At 36.9% G+C, this 18671-nt stretch overlaps 2 protein-coding genes across 8 annotated transcripts; one reads left to right on the top strand and one right to left on the bottom strand.

The window, feature by feature from the left end:
• The first annotated feature begins 1273 nt into the window (after nucleotides 1-1273).
• LOC108829004 (uncharacterized) lies at nucleotides 1274-3158 on the top strand. Of its 6 annotated transcripts, XM_057007426.1 has the most exons (5): nucleotides 1274-1487; nucleotides 1741-2001; nucleotides 2071-2353; nucleotides 2443-2510; nucleotides 2913-3158. In XM_057007426.1, exons 2-5 carry the CDS (start codon nucleotides 1756-1758, stop codon nucleotides 3144-3146), a joined length of 831 nt encoding a protein of 276 aa, XP_056863406.1. In that variant the 5' UTR covers nucleotides 1274-1487; nucleotides 1741-1755; the 3' UTR covers nucleotides 3147-3158. The 6 variants fall into 6 exon arrangements, with proteins under 6 accessions (XP_056863406.1, XP_056863405.1, XP_018458155.1 ...); XM_057007425.1 differs by having other exon boundaries at nucleotides 1741-2353; nucleotides 2919-3158; XM_018602653.2 differs by having other exon boundaries at nucleotides 1741-2353.
• A 203-nt stretch (nucleotides 3159-3361) lies between these two features.
• Nucleotides 3362-10356, bottom strand: LOC108829003 (dual specificity protein kinase YAK1 homolog). 2 transcript variants are annotated; one of them, XM_018602650.2, is made up of 19 exons: nucleotides 10085-10356; nucleotides 9676-9997; nucleotides 8849-9048; nucleotides 8545-8698; nucleotides 8329-8438; nucleotides 8131-8200; nucleotides 7956-8038; nucleotides 7784-7862; nucleotides 7658-7698; nucleotides 7222-7344; nucleotides 6893-7043; nucleotides 6573-6687; nucleotides 6393-6475; nucleotides 6216-6290; nucleotides 5856-5930; nucleotides 5053-5768; nucleotides 4509-4661; nucleotides 3768-4054; nucleotides 3362-3679 (listed from the first exon to the last, which is right to left on the bottom strand). In XM_018602650.2, the coding sequence occupies exons 2-19, from the start codon at nucleotides 9817-9819 to the stop codon at nucleotides 3597-3599; spliced, it is 2742 nt and encodes a 913-aa protein (XP_018458152.1). In that variant the 5' UTR covers nucleotides 9820-9997; nucleotides 10085-10356; the 3' UTR covers nucleotides 3362-3596. The 2 variants fall into 2 exon arrangements, with proteins under 2 accessions (XP_018458152.1, XP_018458151.1); XM_018602649.2 differs by having other exon boundaries at nucleotides 9676-10356.
• Between the last annotated feature and the right edge of the window lie 8315 nt (nucleotides 10357-18671).

The following is an 18671-nucleotide window of genomic DNA, read 5'->3' as shown; positions in this document are numbered from 1 at the left end:
AATTCTGCTCGAAATGTAATACTTTATTAATTTATAATACTTTATTAATTTATAACACTATTAAACTATAACAATTTTTTTCAAATAGCATGAGCGAAATTTCCAACAAATATTATAAAAAGTTCAACAAATGCTAAAATAGTCTGAAAATACATAATTAGTAAAACTAAAAACTAAAGAAAATTCCATTATAAATTGAAAATTTAATATAAACTGGAATAAACATATATTATAAAACATCATTTGTTGTTACATAATATATACTAACTATTATTTATGACATTATCAAAACTATTATATATTACTTTAAAATATAACTTTCTACAATTTTATCACATTATATTTGATTTTGAATTGATTTTACTTGGAGATAGGTGTATTAATTTATTATGGTAATTAATTATTGTAATAATATTAAAATCTGATACTCTTAGAAATAAAAAATATTAGTTAATTTTACTTTATATTTTCTTTAACTATATCAAATTGATATATAAATTTAATAGAAAATATAAATCATTACATTTTTCTTAATTTATTTATTTAATAATTTTGTGTTCTGGAGCAAAAAAAATGTTAGTAGTCTTTTCAATTCAAACCAACGAAATTTAACAAAATTTACGATTTGGTCTTAGAATTAAAATAAATTATATTTATTATTTTCAATATAAAGTAAAATTTTCAAATGCTTTATAAAATAAAATTAAAGTAGTTTTAATGTTAACTCACTCGTCCGTAGGCGGGTTAAATCCTAGCGATAGTATAAAGATACCTTTTCAAGAGAAACTGTACCTTTTCAAGAGAAACTGTTTATTTGTAAAGTTCAAAAAAAAAAATTGATATGAAAGTTTTTTTTATGAACATCTGAATCGATTAATTATGCTATTACAACGATGAGAATATTATAAAGATGATTCTACAACCGATAATTCTACCATCTTATGAGAATACACCCTTAGCTGCAGCACTTTGAGCCGTTCTATAAAATTCATGTTCGATGGTACGTCATGCATCAAGCTGAAGATCTCATATAACCTGTTTTTCCATAATCTGCATAATTTAGTATTTTTTGGAGATTTGAACTCCAGACCTCCGGATTTATAAGCAATTGAATATTTAGTCAAATTAATGGATCAAAGGAGCTTCCATTATTATATAAAATAAAAAATAAGATAATTTTTATCGTTATTATTATTTTTGTCAGGCAAAAAAAAGAAGATAATAACGATAAAAAAAATTATTAAATTATATTTTTAGACAAAACCGACGCGCATTTGCTCTAGGTTGGAGAACGCGACCATTGACTTCATAATCTGAGAAACAGCCACGTTAGAGAACGAAATCAACAATTGCCATGCAACCTTGTGTGGTGTTGTCCCAATCACAACACGTGTTACTTTGCTGCTCCTGCCTTTAATTAGAGAGTTTTTTTGCAGCTCTATGAAGCTTTGGTGAATCTGCGATCACAACTTAATCTTGCTAATCAGGTTTGAGTCTTTTGTTTTCCGTCTTGAAAATTTGATTTTTACATACAAAATAAATAAATTTTTTAGTTACGTGTTTTTATTAGCAAAACCATCACTAGTTTTCTCTTATAGTCTGATGCATATACAGATGAATAACGAACAAGGATTAAGAAAGTACTTGGTGAATTTTTTGTTAAGGTTTATTCTTAGCTAGAACCATATTTTGTTCCTACATTTTAAATGCCATGGCAGTGAATGTTACTAATTTCAGCAGTGCTCGGAAGCAAGAATGGGTTGGATTTGGAGGAAAAAGGTAAGTTTGGGAAAGATGGTTCTTGCAGTAGTTCTTGTCATGTTTTCCGCACCATTCCTTGTTCCTCCACTCATTGTTGCCTCCACGATCGCCTTGATCTCGTCCCTTCCCTATTGTTTTCTCTTGGCGAGCTATGTTTGTACTGAAAAGCTGATGAGAAAACTGCTTCCTGCTACTGCTTTTGGTGGAAGAGGTGACAAAATGGTGCTACTCCACGACAAGGTTGGTCACGGTGATATATATGATGATGGCATGACACGAGTGGCTATGAGTGATCCGTGTTGTGTGCAGGCTGAGGAAGAGGGTACTGCTGCAATTTCTTACAAGGAAGGTGACAATGATCACATAACACCCTTCAGAGTTACTAACATTATGTTTGATGTGTATCAAACCCCTGAGAATATCAGAAAAGAGTCAAAGAGCTTGTTAGAGAGTATTAGAGACGACGAGGGTAGTGCTAATCAATTCCATGGTAGAGGAATCTCTGAAAAATCTTTCGGAGAGGACAACAACGATTCAACAAGAGTTGAAGATCTATCAAGAAAGAAAAAAGTGTATGGAACTGAACTTGAAGGTGGTTTTAGATATATGTGCAGCTTGCAGGTTTTAATAATATGTGACATCATTAGCTTATGAATTTTCAAGCGTTTCTTATATATGCAGGAAGGGCACTTGAGTGTACTACAAAAGAAGCATCTAGACGGAAGGCTGTGGAAAAATCTTCAAATGAGGTTAGGATGTTTTCCATTCATCCTATGATTTAATTACTGAATGGCAACATATATAGCATCATATTTGACCATGCTTCATTCTAGTTTCCATGGTCTTGGTGTGGTGTGAGTTTATTAGAGTTCATGGTGAAGGTGTAATAGCTTATAATAATATCCAAGCAAAGAAGGAACAACAAGAAAAGTAGGAAAGCAACGATACTTTTTGTCAGAGCATGAATTATATATGCAGCGTCTCAAAATAAATATACCATATTGCATATGTTCTTTAAACATTGTGGGAATCTCTTAGGACTTGGTGCTTGTAATAGTATCTGTGAAGCATGCTTGTCTTATTCTTCCTCCTTCGATATAGATATTATGCATACAAGTAATGTTTACTGAGATAGAGGTCTTGGTATGTAGATGAAGGTGTTGTTGTATAGCGAGGAGCAGATATGGGCAAAGATGGAAAAGTTAAGGAAAATAGTAGGATACAGTGTTGCTAGGAGCACGACATATTACGAAGAATTGAAGGCGCTCTATATGTTTATGGGTGTGGAACTGCCACCGTTGATGATGTTGGAGACGGAGAATCAAGATATTGCACATGTTAGTGACAGACTTTGTGCTCTAATGTCTGTTATTGGAATAAAATGAGAGTTTTTTTTCTTCTTTAGCTTCGAGACTCTTACTTTTGGACTGCTCTCAGTCATCGTTTCTCCTGTGTTTAATAAGAAGGTATACATACCAGTTGAGAGATGTTTTTCACTAAGGTGTTGGAGAAATTAAGAGATGAACAAGAGATATGTAGATAAATCAAGATGAACAAGAGAGACTGAGTTAAACTAACGACTTTTCCAGAAAAAGATCCATTCAGTATCAATACGAAATTCCTATTAATAGACCAACAATATCGATAACATTTTTTTTTTTTGGATTTATTTGTGCAACAGGCACAATGAATGAGCATCTTCTGATCAAAAGCCCACAAGCCATGAACTAGTATTGTTTCTTCTTGTCTCAGTACAAACTTTGTTCCCAAACTTCCAACAAGGAGATTGCACACCAAGAGAAAGAACAAAATAAATGAGAATTAAGACCGGGAACTTAGGCAATACTTCCATAATCCATCCTTCCACGAGACGTCGAAGGAACATTCGGGACATGATGGTTGTTAGTCCTACGTCCTCCTGCAAGTCAGTAAGTATCATTTAGAGTCTAAGACCCCAATCAAAGGCTGTAAAGAAAAAAAGAGAGTTATTAGTGAAAACTACGTACCCCAAGGGACACCATTGGTATATGAGCTACTTCTGGGTGAGCGTTGACCCCCATAATTGTTATTGGACGGAGGAAGCTGTGCATTGATGTGATTCCGATCCATCGCCCTTCCAGCATTTTGCCTCCCGTGATTGACCCGCTGCTGCCCTAAGCGACTTGGAGAGTTCTGGGAGACATGAGGAGTGAATTGTGATCCTGGCATAAGTTGGCCAAATCTGGCATGAGGATCATTGCTTGGAGGGCTGCCATTCTCTACTTGCGAAAAGGCTTGATTGACAACATATCTCCTGAATAAGTTACAAGCAAGCAAGCCAATCAGATCCAGCAAGAGTGAAATGAAAAAGAGCATTAAATGATATGCATTAGTATAAATTCAATTTTCCCCATCAGAGCAACTTCAAGTGATAAACAAAAGATCATGTCTGGAGTACAAGTTTCGCTTCCTTTCTACTGGGTCATTAAATATAAAATGGTGTTTTTACACTTCCTAATTGCGTCAGATACACATCAACCAAGATGCCTAATGTGCACAACAAAGCTAAAATCACGAATTCAGGCAGCATCAATATCAAGTATGTGAGTTTCTGCGTTTATAACATAGTACCGATACTCAAAGCTACTACATCGCTTGTCCTGGTAAAAAGTTAATACTTATGGAAGATGTAAGGATGTATGTTCGCTCATTTTAACAGAGCTTCAACCTTTGCAGCATACTTTTCTGCAGGATATCTTTTAGGTTACCTTTGGGTTGCCAGATTTGATGACGAGGCCGAGGCATTACTGTTGAACCTTCTGGAACTGGAGGTATCTGTTGAACCAAGTTGCATACTTCTGCTGAATGCATTAGCAATGGCACTCTCATCTGCGCTATCTTCTTGTAGAAGCAATTCATCACTATACATGTAACAAAAATTGTGCATATTAGAACTTCCAATTAAAGGACTGGAGGTAAACATGTATCTTATGTGACTGTAAATTGCAAAATGAAAAGAGGTTGCCCATTCAAATGGATACTATAACGTGATTAGTCTTAGATAACACTCCACAGATCGATTTTGATACAGCTTCAATGCCCATAAGTTTTTCTAAGTCTAAAACCCAACTACAGTTAACAGTGATGAGAAATCAGGGGCTGTGACATGCATGTTCCAGTATTGTTCGAACTAAGGCAATACAGAAGCACACCATCACTCATATTCTGTATAAGCCTGCCACATATACACAACATACATTCACAGAGAAAAAACCTTGACATTCTATAGTAGAGAAGACATTGTTTACTTGCCTGTAATTTGGGTCCCAGTCTCCTGGATCAGGCACTGATAAGGCATTATCCTGATTTTCGGGATGGGGTCCAGTACTGGAAGGGTTATACATATTGGACCGAAGGGATGAGCTTGAAATGTTTTGTGCAGAATACCCCTCACTATGATAAAAATTATTGATCCCATGCCCTTGCGCTTGTGATGAGGAAGAATCCTGAGACTGAGAACCTCCAGGATATCCAACGCTTTTTCTTCGGTTGAACTGACTGAATGCAGCCATTTTACCTAAAGGAGATCCGTGACAACTGTTTCTTACTGGAGATGTCGGACCATGGTGTCCAGGAGAGCCAGCAAAAAATTGATTGTTTGTATTCGGTGGAGTAAACTGTGACGGACTAGTGCCAAGGGGGAGAGGAGCAAAATTTCCAGCGGAGGGACTTGTGCCAAGGCCATTTCCATGTGGGTACTGCATAACCCTACGTCTGGCATCAGGACTAGTTCCAAGCATTGGGACACCACCTTTGTTTTGCATGTATAGGCCAGTATGATTAACAGGAGAATAATAGGCAAACATATTGCTGCCGTTCTCTCCATAGCTCCCGTAGCTATTTCCCTGAATAGTGCCATCATTGTAGCTACCATAGCTTCCGATACTCCCGTAACTATTTGCATGTGAATAAGGTATCATCTGAAAATGGGGACTATTTTGCATGGGCATTCTGGTTATCCCTGATGCCTATCAGAGAAATAAATTACTTTAAAAATGAGGTCCACAAAATACTTGAAGGTGTTACAAATTCTCTAAAAGAGACAAGAGTCATACATGAGGAGAAAGACCAGCGGCAAACCAGTGCCCTCCACCTGGATGATGGTCCACTTTGATATTTTGAGCAACATGCTATAAGAAAAAACGAAAAGATAACAAAAAAAAAATGAGTGAAAATAGAGGATTTTTTTCAAACGTCCTTCCTCAAGAAAGAGTCTCAATTTTCTTTAGCCATTTTTCTGCAAGATCTTCGAAAGAAGATTAAAATATGGTAAGAATGTGTGCTAGAAGAAAAAGTATCTTCAATCCATCTTATGATTGTTTGGTTTAGAAAATGATGAAGTAAAACTATCATTGGTATGACAATAAGGCCACACAGGAAGTTTGAGACGTGGGAAAGAATTTCATCCGACTCACCACATGAGGTGTTTCTGGAGGAGGGTTGTATGGGCACGTAAAAGGTTCCCCAGTGATAAAAGGGTGCTTAGCCGCCTAAAGAAATGAAAAGTAGATGTGTATCCATTATGAGTAGCAAGACAATATGAAGCCTTTAAAACAAGATATATAGATGACGTTAGCCAGGAAGTTCAATACCTGAAAAGGTGACCAACGTTTTGCTGGATCAAATTCAACAAGTCCTCTCAGAAAGTCAATAAGAGCTAACCGGATCTGAGTTTCTGTGATAGTTCGTGAGAAAAAAAGAACAGTCACCATGGATGATAGTCCAGTGATTATCCCGGGAAACTTGAGCATAATAGAGGATCCTGACTTTACCTTTGACTACATCGTCTTCAGGCAAGTTTATCTTGTAAGGATAGCCTTTAACAATTTCTTCAAGGTTCTTATGGCGGAAGTACTCTTTTCCAATTTCTGGCTTCTTCTTTTCTCTCTGAATTAGAAGTAAAGAACGAGACGAGTTATCCAGAGAAAAAATTACCGAACTCAAAACTTAATGACTATTTAGAATAAATTAATTTCCTCAGGTCATAATCTTAAGGCTTATTTGTTCACTAATGATATTATTGTCTTCCTCAGTTTTCAGTGCTCATTTTTATATAACTGTTTGTCACAGAGGTAAAGCAAGGATTACTTACAGCTTCAAATTCTTCTTCCGTCAGTGCCATATAAGCACTTTTGAGGCCACCATAAGTTCCACCATTCCCCAAATTGTGGACACTCCCAACACATTTAAAGAACTTATTTGTATTTTCTGCTTCCTTGAGCACATAATCAGGTGGCTGCTTCCTGAAAACAATTTGACATAACATCGAATCACAGCATAAAAAAGGCCACTGCAGATTAAGAGAAGGTCCTAGATATCTCGACACTAAAAAGACCAAGGGTGCAGACACCCAAAAATCCCCTGAACACTATATATGTAGACTAACTGCTCATTTATCAATTTCATAATAAAAGATCATACCCCAGTATTTCAATCATGCGCTTCAAGATATCAAATTCTGAAGCTCCTGGAAACAGTGGCAATCCAAGAAACAGCTCGGCCACAATGCAGCCAAAAGACCACATGTCGATAGCTGTAGTGTATCTATAGAGTGGTTAAGCCTCAACATAGAATCTCAACATACTTTAAGATACCATGTGCTATAGGAAGCAAAAAGCAAAAAACTATTGTTTGCAGTTAAACTAATGCGGGATAGGAAAGTAACAAATAGCTGGAACTATAGCAACTAAGTTACCGCAAGTAGGTTAAATAGATCAATAAGAGTCGCACACCAAGTAAGATTAATGTTAATACATGCTAAATAAGCAAATCTCCAAAGACAGTGAGACATTGCAGTACCAACGAATATGAGAAAATATTTTAACTTCGTTTATTATATTTACACTAAAAAGGATACCGGTACCCAAGTAAAACTTCTGGCGATCTGTAGTAACGACTCTGTAGAAAAATTAATTAGGCAACTTAATTCAATTGCTTGGTTTGACAAAATAGAACAGACAGATACATAGGAAGCAAGAGGAACCTGAATATATGAGTAAATAGTCTTAACTTCCATGCACGCCGATCCAAAGTCGATTATCTTAATTTCAGTTGGCTTCACACTGATGCAATTGAAAATAAATAAAAAAACTAATCAACTAAATTGAATTTACTGATTTCAGTTGGGTGTATAAGGTTGATGCTAGAAAGTAAACCTGGTACACAGCAGAATATTCTCTGGCTTCAGATCACAATGGATTATGCCAGCATCTTTCAAAAGAGCCAAACCAAGTAAGATCTATAGGACACCATAAGAAAACAGTTGATATAGTAAATTCGGACGTTAAAACAAACAAAATGGTGAAAACACATAACTAGAAATTTAAATACCTGCTTAGAAAATAGCTGGACAATGCTTAATGAGAGGCCTCTAAACTGATTTATCTTTATGAGCTCATACCTGAACCAGAAATTACCAAGGGCAAGTGAATTATTATTAACAAAAACTGTATACAGTTCGAACGAAAGAAATACGCAGGACAAACGTATAGTACGAAAGGAGAAGAATACTTCAGTTATACAACTTACAGATTCATGTCGAGAAGTTCAAAGCATATGCATAAATGACGTTGATGTAAGAAGTAGTCGTATATGCGAACAATATGGTGTTTATCCTCTGGATCATACTTCTTGTTTAGCTACACACTCGAGTAAAAAGTATGAGACAGAACTGAAACAATTTTGAATACCAGGTTCCAAGAATACTAAGACAAAGGATCATTCAAGTACAGAAGAATCCCATACCGTTGTCAAAATAGATACTTCAACCAGCGCCTGCTGATAGTATGCAGGCTTGTTTTTTATTACTTTTACAGCAACAAAGCTGTTTGTCTCAGGAACCCAGCATTTAGCAACCTGACCAAATGTCCCATGGCCAAGAAGATCTTTGACGATGTATCTAAGAAGTTAGACCACGAGTGAAAGCTTAATCAAAAAGGCATATTTTGTGAACAGAAAGTGGTTCAAATTTAATGCCTCTAACAACACAACAAAAGGAGGAACCATATCAGTGAAATGAAAACTGAGTACCAATAAGGCAATGACAAACCTATGCCGTGAATCTGAACTGCAGAAATCATCATTTACAGCCAGAATTAGGTCGGAGTTGACATTATCAAAGCCATCATTGAGCACACCAGCCGATGGAGTCGTCAAGTACCGCTTAGGATTCAACTCTCCTCTGTATTTGAACTGTGGATTGCATGTTTTGTATGTCTCAACCAAGCCCCTAGTTAGTCTCTCCACTACCTGCAAACGGAAAAATATATCCAAGCTAATTTGAGCACTGGAAAGTATTGCAACAGTGAAAAAATATCGGCTGTTACTATCTGAACGATAAAGTAAAGTCATGGCAAAAAGACAATAACATATACAAGTAATCATCCACTACATCTGTAGCAGCTACGAATAATGCACACTCGTTTGTTACAGTGACAAACACCGGGTAATGATATAATCCAATCATTCAACCAGGACCCTGGTAAACCACACAATAACAAAATGGGTAACATTTTGTATCACTTTCAGAAATAAGCTCTATCCCTAAACACATGAAAAGGTAGTAGATAACACTAACGAGATGATGCATTACCAGTGACATGTTTGTTGAACTATAATCCTTTATCTAATGTACTATGGTAAATGGACTGAGCTGTATGTGGAACTTGGCTAGAATTAAGGAGTAAAAACATCTTCTAAGGCGACTCTATCAAAGACCTTCTTTATTACATTACTACTGTAAGAGAATACCTAGTAGATTATCTGTAAGCGAGTGCATGCTAGGCTATTAGTAAAGACTGTCAAGCATTCCTGGACCTAGAGCTAGTTCTGGCAGCTTTACAAACAACACAGGCTTACTGAAAAAGCAATACTCACCGCCTTCTTCTTCACGGTAGAACACAAGGTCTCATCTTTAATATTATGTGGGAAATAACGCTTGAAAACTAGCTGAATTGGCTGCCACGGTGTTGATGCACTTCTAGAGCCAATCTCACGAGCTCCACCACCAATGTCATTCATGATCGGTACGAAACAAAGTTAGAATCCCCCAAAACCCCTCAATTGACCACACTAGACTTTCTCATTCACAACAGCTTGAGATCAATTACAATCACCAAAGCCTAAGAGCTCAGAAAACCAGGAGTTACGCGATGATTTAACGGAGAAACCCGATCGAGTCTAGTCCCATGCCCCTTTTCTTCATCAAATCAAACCCAAGTCAAACCCTAAATCGAACCATAGAACTATCGATTAATCAACCCAAAATGTAGAGAAAGATTCGAACTTTATGTCGTCGGAGGAAGACCAGGACCGGACAATTTCAACTATAATTCAGAGGAGAAATTGAAATTGGAGGAGACGAGAGGATCTAAAGCCCAATTGGTACGGTGGGATTGCGAGAAGGGAACGACAACAAAGAGATCGAGATGAAAATTGAAAGCTTTTGATTTTGATTGTTTCGTCTGAGGAAGATGAGAGTCGATGTGTTTCGTCTTCCTTCCAAACCACCACTCCTGATTTTTGTTCTTTCCTCTCCTTCCTTCCTTTTGTCTATTAACAAGGGTTGGGTTATTAATAATTCAATCCATATTACATCATTCAAATAATTTTTTGAGAAAATTACTATACTAATACAAAAAGTTGGGGGTAATGACTACACTAATACAAATCTTTTGAAAATGACTACCAGTGACAAATATGTCGATTGTCCTTGGTTGGTCATCACGACTTGACGGCAGTGTTAATGCCATTCTAAGTTCTGCAAATCGGGAAAACCTCCCCGTTCTAAATCCTGGCCAGGGTGTCTATATACACAAAACCTCTGTACCATGGTTTAGATTTCTACATGATCTTTTGCAGGCGATCCCAGATATTCTTCGAGAAGGATGGGTTCATCAGTGGCCGACATATCGGTTCATTCCCGCTCATTTTAAGGAACGATGGTTTCTTAAACTCGCTGTAAGCATCAATTATGTATTTATATTTCATTAAACAACAACACTAAGATTTTTTTTCATCTTCTGTTGGCCGAGAAACACATGGGATCCGAGGCACAATTATCTGGTCTGGACACATTTTAATCTGATTGCCAGAACTATGTTTCGATCTCAAATGCGGTGGTTGAGGAGGTCTTGGGCGCATGGTGGCCAGAAGCACGAGTGGATGCTAAAAAACGTTTGGCTTGCTCTTGTCGACATGTTTGAAGAGTTTGGGCCTGACAATTTCGGTTTCAGAATCTAGTTAGATCGTATCTCTTTATAAAATATTGTAATTCTCTTATATTTTGTCTTATAAAACTCAGCCACAACGTCTATTGTATCTCACCCACGACGATTAATATAACTCAGCCACAACTTTTTATAGTAATATAACTCTTTTACAACGTTTACTATAACTCAGCCACAACGTTTACTACAACTCAGCCGTCACGTTTACCAAAACTAAGCCATAACGTTATATAAAACTCAGCGACAACGTTTAATATAATTCAGCCATTTAGTATATTAATAATTGGACGTTTCGTCTTTCTTGAGTAGACTGGGTTTGTCTACTCATTATGGTGCGTCAAGTGTGTGGAAAAATACGTCTTAAACCGCATATCGAGGCCTTTTTAGTATCGAGACAATATACTTTTAAAAAATAATTTTGTTTTTTCTAACCACAACTCAGCAGTCACGTTTACCAAAACTAAGCCATAACGTTAAATAAAACTCAGCCACAAAGTTTAATATAATTCAGCCATTTAGTATATTAATAATTGGACGTTTCGTCTTTCTTGAGTAGACTGGGTTTGTCTACTCATTATGGCGCGTCAAGTGTGTGGAAAAATACGTCTTAAACCGCATATTGAGGCCTTTATAATATCGAGACAATATACTTTTAAAAAATAATTTTGTTTTTTCTAACCACAACTCAGCCGTCACGTTTACCAAAACTAAGCCATAACGTTAAATAAAACTCAGCCACAAAGTTTAATATAATTCAGCAATTTAGTATATTAATAATTGGACGTTTCGTCTTTCTTGAGTAGATTGGGTTTGTCTACTCATTATGGCGCGTCAAGTGTGTGGAAAAATACGTCTTAAACCGCATATCGAGGTCTTTATAATATCGAGACAATATACTTTTAAAAAATAATTTTGTTTTTTCTAACCACAACTCAGCCGTCACGTTTACCAAAACTAAGCCATAACGTTAAATAAAACTCGGCGACACCGTTTAATATAATTCAGCCATTTAGTATATTAATAATTGGACGTTTCGTCTTTTTTGAGTAGACTGGGTTTGTCTACTCATTATGGCGCGTCAAGTATGTGGAAAAATACGTCTTAAACCGCATATTGAGGCCTTTATAATATCGAAACAATATACTTTTAAAAAATAATTTTGTTTTTTCTAACCACAACTCAGCCGCTACGTTTACCCAAACTAAGCCGTAACGTTAAATAAAACTCAGCGACAACGTTTAATATAATTCAGCCATTTAGTATATTAATAATTGGACGTTTCATCTTTCTTGATTAGACTGTGTTGTCTACTCAGTATGGCGCATATCGAGGCCTTCACAATATCGAGACAATATTTTATTATTTTAATAAAATATTTTTCATGTTAGAAGTAACTGGATGTCCGAAGTAAATATTACCGTTTATGTAATTATTACAAAGAAAATGTTTTCTTCATCAAGCGTCTGTAAATATTTCGGAAAAACGATATGTGCTCCGGCTACCCCTTCGTAACTCTAAAGACCCGGATTCATTATAGTCCCTCCTGTAATATTGGTGACGTATGAATGTTTTGTAATCATAACTCAGTATTTACGTTTATTAACTCAGCCGTTTAACGTTTATTCTAACAAATCCGTAACTTTTATTAATAATGCAGCCGTAATATTAAATAACTCAGCCGTTATATTTAAATAAATCAACTGTAATGAAACAATAACTTATCTACAACGTGTATGTATCACTCAGCTGTATCATGTTAACACTAATGCAGCCATAACTTAAACAATATCTCAGCCGTAACTCAGAATAACTTAAACAATAACTCAGTCGTAACACAGAATAACTTAAACTTATCCATAATAAAGTTCTTCATTCAAAGCAAGGAACAAAGCAAGGAACATAGCAAAAAAAAATTCTGATACAATACATCTTCACCACTTCCTTGTGTCAGTAAACAAGCTAATCCGTTCAAAGTCACGGAAGAACAGCCACACCTCTCTGATCCACAAACAGCGGTTACACATGTTGTCATCTTTACTGTTATCAATGTGCCACAAGCAGATACATTGTCGCTTCACAAGACGAGTGCATTGACAGCTGTAGAACGACGGAACAGCAGATGAGATGAATGCCGCCCTCTTTGCGCGGAACTCGTCAGCATGCCACAAACTCCATCCCCATTTCACAGATCGCACTTGTTCCCTGATCCTCACAACCGATTCCCTTGGAAAACTAGCAAAATAGGAGTCATCATTCTAAAAGATTTTTCGAGTCATTGCGTGTGCATACTCAGCATGTTCATATCCTGCATCCGCTGCCAACTTCATGAGAGCAAGTCCCACTTCTTGAAGGTTAAATGTGTAGAAAAACTGTACACCCTGTATGTAAGGAGTGCTCGGATTTCTCTCAGCTAAGCAAGTTTTCAACAACTCTGGAGGCAAGATTCCCCAGGGAACGGATAACACATCGAAAAAATGGTATACCCTATGCCGCTCTGCTAACGCCTTCATCCACTTGCACGATGCTCTCAGGGAGTAGAGATTTTTAAAGGAGTTACCAGCCACACGTTCAACCACTAGAGCTTGCATTTCTTCAGGCATTTCAAGAATGGGGAAATTTTCCATTTTTTCTGTAATGTAGAGATGTGAAACTGTTTTGAATAGAGAGTAATTGTGTGAAAATAAAGAGTTGTAATTTTTACTGTTAGATAAGACATCCGTATTTATCTGAAATCGAACGGGTGTATTTATCGCGACGTTTAGTTGTTCAAGCGAGAATTTTCCATAAGATTAATGAAACCATTAAATCAGCTGTAATGAAACGAAATTCTAACAGAAACTCAGATGTAACGTAATTTTCATAAGCGACGTTTCATTTTTCAAGCGGGAATTTTGAAAATGAAAATTCCATAAGATTGATGAACCCAAACCTCAGCCGCAACGAAATTCACCAGAAAACTCAGCTGTAACATAATATTCATACGCGACGTTTCGTTTTTAAATTGGGAAAGTGCACATATAAATAGTTCCCTTCTCTTGCACATTTTCGTACACCATTCTAAACACATCAAAATTATGCAGGTTGTTCCTGATTATTAATGGAGGTTAGAGAACAGTGTTAATGCGATACTAAGCTCTGCTAATCGGGAAAACCTCCCCATTCTATACCCTGGTCCGTGTATCGTGCTTGACACAACCACCCCTACATGGTTTAGATTTTTAAGTGATCTCTCCTTGTTGATCCCGTCGATTCTAGCAGAAGGATGGGTTCATGAGTGGCCGACATATCGCGTCATTCCCGTTTATTTTAAGGAAAGTTGGTTTCTAAAACTCGTTGGAAGTACCGATATCGAATATGTGTTTATTCTGTCAACAAAAAACAACAACACTAATATGTGTAATCTCTTTTATAGCGCAAAAGCACGTGGAATCGAAGACATAATTTGACAGTTTGGACACATTTTAATCTGGTGGCCAGATCGCTGTTTCGTCTACAGATGCGTGAATTGCAGAGGTCCTGGGCGCATGGTGGCGACAAGCCGTCCTGGATGCTACCTAGAATTTGGTTTGCTCTCGTCGACATGTTTGAAGAGTTTGGTCCTGATAATTTTGGTTTTATAAATTGATTCGTTGTCTGTATTCTTTTTTTTTTCTCAGTGAAAAACTCAGCTTTTAAGAATTTAATAACTCAGCTGTCATTAAAGAAGTTAATTCAGGCGTATTGTTTGTTAACAATAACTCAGCCGGCTGTGAAAAAATAAGTTAACTCAGGCTAATCGAGACCATTATTATGCGTGTGAAAAAATTGAGGGCCATGTTAAAATCGAGACGCATTATAATGAATAAAAAAAACAATAAATTGTTGGCACGCATTCATCGAGTGATTATAATATCGAGAAAATACTGTTTAATATATACTTTATTCATAAACAAGAAACAAAACTAAACGTCAATGTTTCTATGATTTGGTAAATTTTAAAACATTTTATCACACCGTCTCATCAACCAGTAACAGTGATTGACAAAACAATTACAAAAAAAACATTGTCGGAAACGGAGAAGGAACCGCAAGGATACGAAATCGCCGTCGACATTGTATTTACTTCCTCTTCCTAAAAATAACTGTGACATCTCCGTTATCGTTATCGTTCGTTTGTATGAAATCGTCTTCGCCGCATTCATATCTACAAGTTCGTCTTTTCTGTAGGATGTCGCGACGTTAAATATTGATTTGGGGTTTTGTTTCGTCTGAGTTAGTACTGAGTTAGGGCTACGTTTCGAGTGAGTTAGGGTGTAGTTGTGATTAGGTTATTGTTGTGTTGTGGCTGAGTTATGTTTATGTTGTGGCAGAGTTATTGTCATGTTTTCCATGATTTATTGTTATGCTGTGTCTGAGTTATTTTAATGTTGTGGCAGAGTTGTTATATTTTCCTTGAGTTATTGTTATATGTTGTGACTGAGTTATTGTTTGTTTATTTGTTCAGATGGATGTTTCTGATGTTAAATCACGGGGTTACCCTCCAAGACTTTATCATGTAGGGTCTTCTAACCTAGAAAAGAAAGCAATTAATCACAATTTCCGTGCACGAGATTTACCTCATATTATAGAAACACTAGGAGGAGATGTATGGAAAGCACTGGTGAACTCTCCCATTGGAGCAGTTGCTAGGCTAGTTGAACGCCAAAGCGTGTGGGGTTTGGTAGAACAGTACACTATCTACTATGTAGACAGCTGCGAGTACATAGGAAGGATATATGGAGTCTGGTGGTTGATGAGCCTATCAGGTTTAGCTTGGTAGAATTTAGAGAGATAACTGGGTTAAACACTGGTCCATTGCCAACAGAAAGTTTTGAACCTGATCCTGATAAATACAAACCGTTTTGGGCGAAGCTGAAGGTGTCGTTTGGGAGGGGACCCACGTTGGATGAACTGAAGAAGTCAATAGAGGTCTGCCCGAGTTGGACATTTGAAGAGCGTAAATGGCTAGGGATATTAGTTCTTCAACACATGGTACTTTATTGTTTGCATGAGAATTCTAGGGTGCCATTTGAAAGTGCCAAAAGAGTGTTTGACGATGAAGCCATGAAGTCGTATCCATGGGGTCGGACTGCATGCGAAGTTCTCATTGACTCTATTAAAACGTTGGTTCCAGACGGGGGGTCATACACAATAAGTGGCCTAAAAGATTCGTTATTGATTTGGGCGTATGAATCCATCGTCTGCTTTGGCGAGTGTTTTGGGAGAGTGGTGAATAATGAAGACGTTCCACTTTTACGATGGGGTGTAAAGCGTACTCGTGACAATTTCGAAAAATTGTTGTCTACCGAGATAAAACAGCATAGCCAGGTAAGGTGTAATGCTGAGTTTTGATTTTTTGAAGGCTGATTTATTAGCCTTAATGTGATGTGGTCATCAAATCAGTAGCTGAACCAGAAGCTCATGAAGCCCTTCCAGATAGAGAAGAAGTCCGTCCTAAACAGGAAGCCTTTCCAGAAGAAGACGAAGTCCTTCCTAAACAGGAAGCCTTTCCAAAAGAAGAAGAAGTCTTTCCAAACCGGACCAACCAGGATATGTGTTCAGTCAAGACGATGTATCTCACCAACCCAGAGGAATTTAGACACGAGACCAATTTTCATGCGTTCTACACTCAACAAGGAGACAAGCCCAATTGGAAGCATCCCCAAAGCTACTCAGACCAGGAAGATATGAATTTTACAAACAGGAGGTTCTCCAGCCCATCCATCTGCGAGTATCCGAGTCTAAAAGATATTTCAAGCCCAACGACGAAGCGTTCTGACCCAAGCCAAATCATAGACTTCAAGAAGAATCTCTTAGCTTTCCAACTAGCTAAGAATGAGAAGAAATCTCCACTGATATTAGGAGATATGATCATTTCCCTAGAATGGGTCAACATGGTGCCATTTATGGAAAGTATGGCAAATACTTGGTTTCCTCATTGCCAAACCAAGACTTGGCGATCAGGAGAGATTATTTACCATCCAGAAGCTGCCTCAATATTCATTCCATGCTCCAACACCCAGTAGATCAGGCGGATCTACTCTTGCTTCTACTTGCCATCTTTGGAATCCTTTGCCATCAATTCCCAACAGCTACTTTTGAGCCAAGTCTACAAAGATTTCGACCAAGTATTCTACATTAAAGATGTTCCCAAGAAGCTTACCTATTCCCTCAAACCGTCTAGATACAAAACCAGAATCAAATCCCTTGAAGAAAGCTATTGGAACCAAGATATTCTCCAACGGCTAGTTTATCGGTTTCTTTTGTCAAATTTTGTTTCCTTTCTTTTCATATGACCGTTTGGTCTTGTCCAAGGTCGTGCACTATATAAGCAGACCCATTTGTACATTTTAGAATCACCTTTCAATCTATAAGTTTATTCAATAAGAAATTCAGTTTCTTCTTCAAAGTGTGTCTTTGAGTTTGTTCTTGTCATTAGTTTCATTTGAGAGAGTCATTTGTTGCTATTGATTCGTAATTCTTAGGCTGTTGAGAGATTCAACATCCCCTGGACTTCACTGATTGAGAGAGTCGATCAAACCCAAGGATTGAGAGAGTCAATCAAAACTTCACCACCATCTCTACCAACATCCCACCTTCCGCAAGCTAAACTTGGAATCTGCTGATCATCAAGTGATCTAAAGTTGGAGTGATTCCAGTCTTACATCATCTGGTATCAGAGCTTCAAAAGCTCCTATCCATCAGGTTTTATCTATCCAATTCGTTTTTCATTTTATTTGCTTTTGTGTTCTTATTAAATTAAAAAAAAATCATAAAAATCGTTGTTGCTTTATTTCTGTTCTTGTTATTTGATTTCCAGAAAATTGAAAACCATAAAAAGTTTCTTTATGTTCTAGTTGCTGTTTTGATTCAGTTTATTATTCATAAAACCCATAAAAAAATTGTTATTTGCTTGAATTTTGTTTATTTCTGCCATTGTTGCTGATTTGTGTTCTTGCTGTTCTTGAGAAGGAATTAAGTGGTTTTGATCCACGAAATTCTTTTGAAATATCAGCATAGTTGTTTGCATTCATTCCCCCAGCTCCCATTGCCATATTTAAAATTTTGCATTTAGTTTATTCCCTAGTTTCCTTTTTCGGTTTGCTTGCATAAAAAATTTCTTTGTTTCTATAAATTTGAAAACCAAAATAAAAAGTTAAATTTCTTGTTTTTTTTTTGTTTATATATTTCGTGCATACCATATTGCTTGCATTAAAAAAATGGAAAAGAATATTGCATCATATTTATTTTACTTAATTTCTGTCCAAGCATATAGTTTAGCCATTGTTATTATTGTTTCACTTGTCTTTGACTCTTGAACCCATTAGAACATTTAACCCACGAGTTGTGTGTTATATCAGGAACCATGGGAGATGAAGAACAAAGTGATTGTGATTGGGAGCAACAAGAACAATTGTTCTCTGATGAAGAGAGTGGTTATGAAGAAGATCAGTGGACAGATGATTGTTCCAACACTGATTATGATGATGATCCAGATGGTGGAGAGCTTGAACCAGAACCACCAGACCATTATCAAGACAACACCAGCTCCGTAGACTGGTCTAGAGAAGAAGCTGACCAGAGAGATAACCATGAAGGCGAGTTGTATCAAGAGGAGACTGGATC

This window comes from Raphanus sativus, chromosome 4 (genome assembly GCF_000801105.2).
Source record: "Raphanus sativus cultivar WK10039 chromosome 4, ASM80110v3, whole genome shotgun sequence".
In the NCBI taxonomy this organism is placed as follows: Eukaryota; Viridiplantae; Streptophyta; class Magnoliopsida; order Brassicales; family Brassicaceae; genus Raphanus; species Raphanus sativus.
The sequence above is the reverse complement of the archived record's forward strand: the minus strand, read 5'-3'. Positions and strand labels throughout refer to the sequence as shown.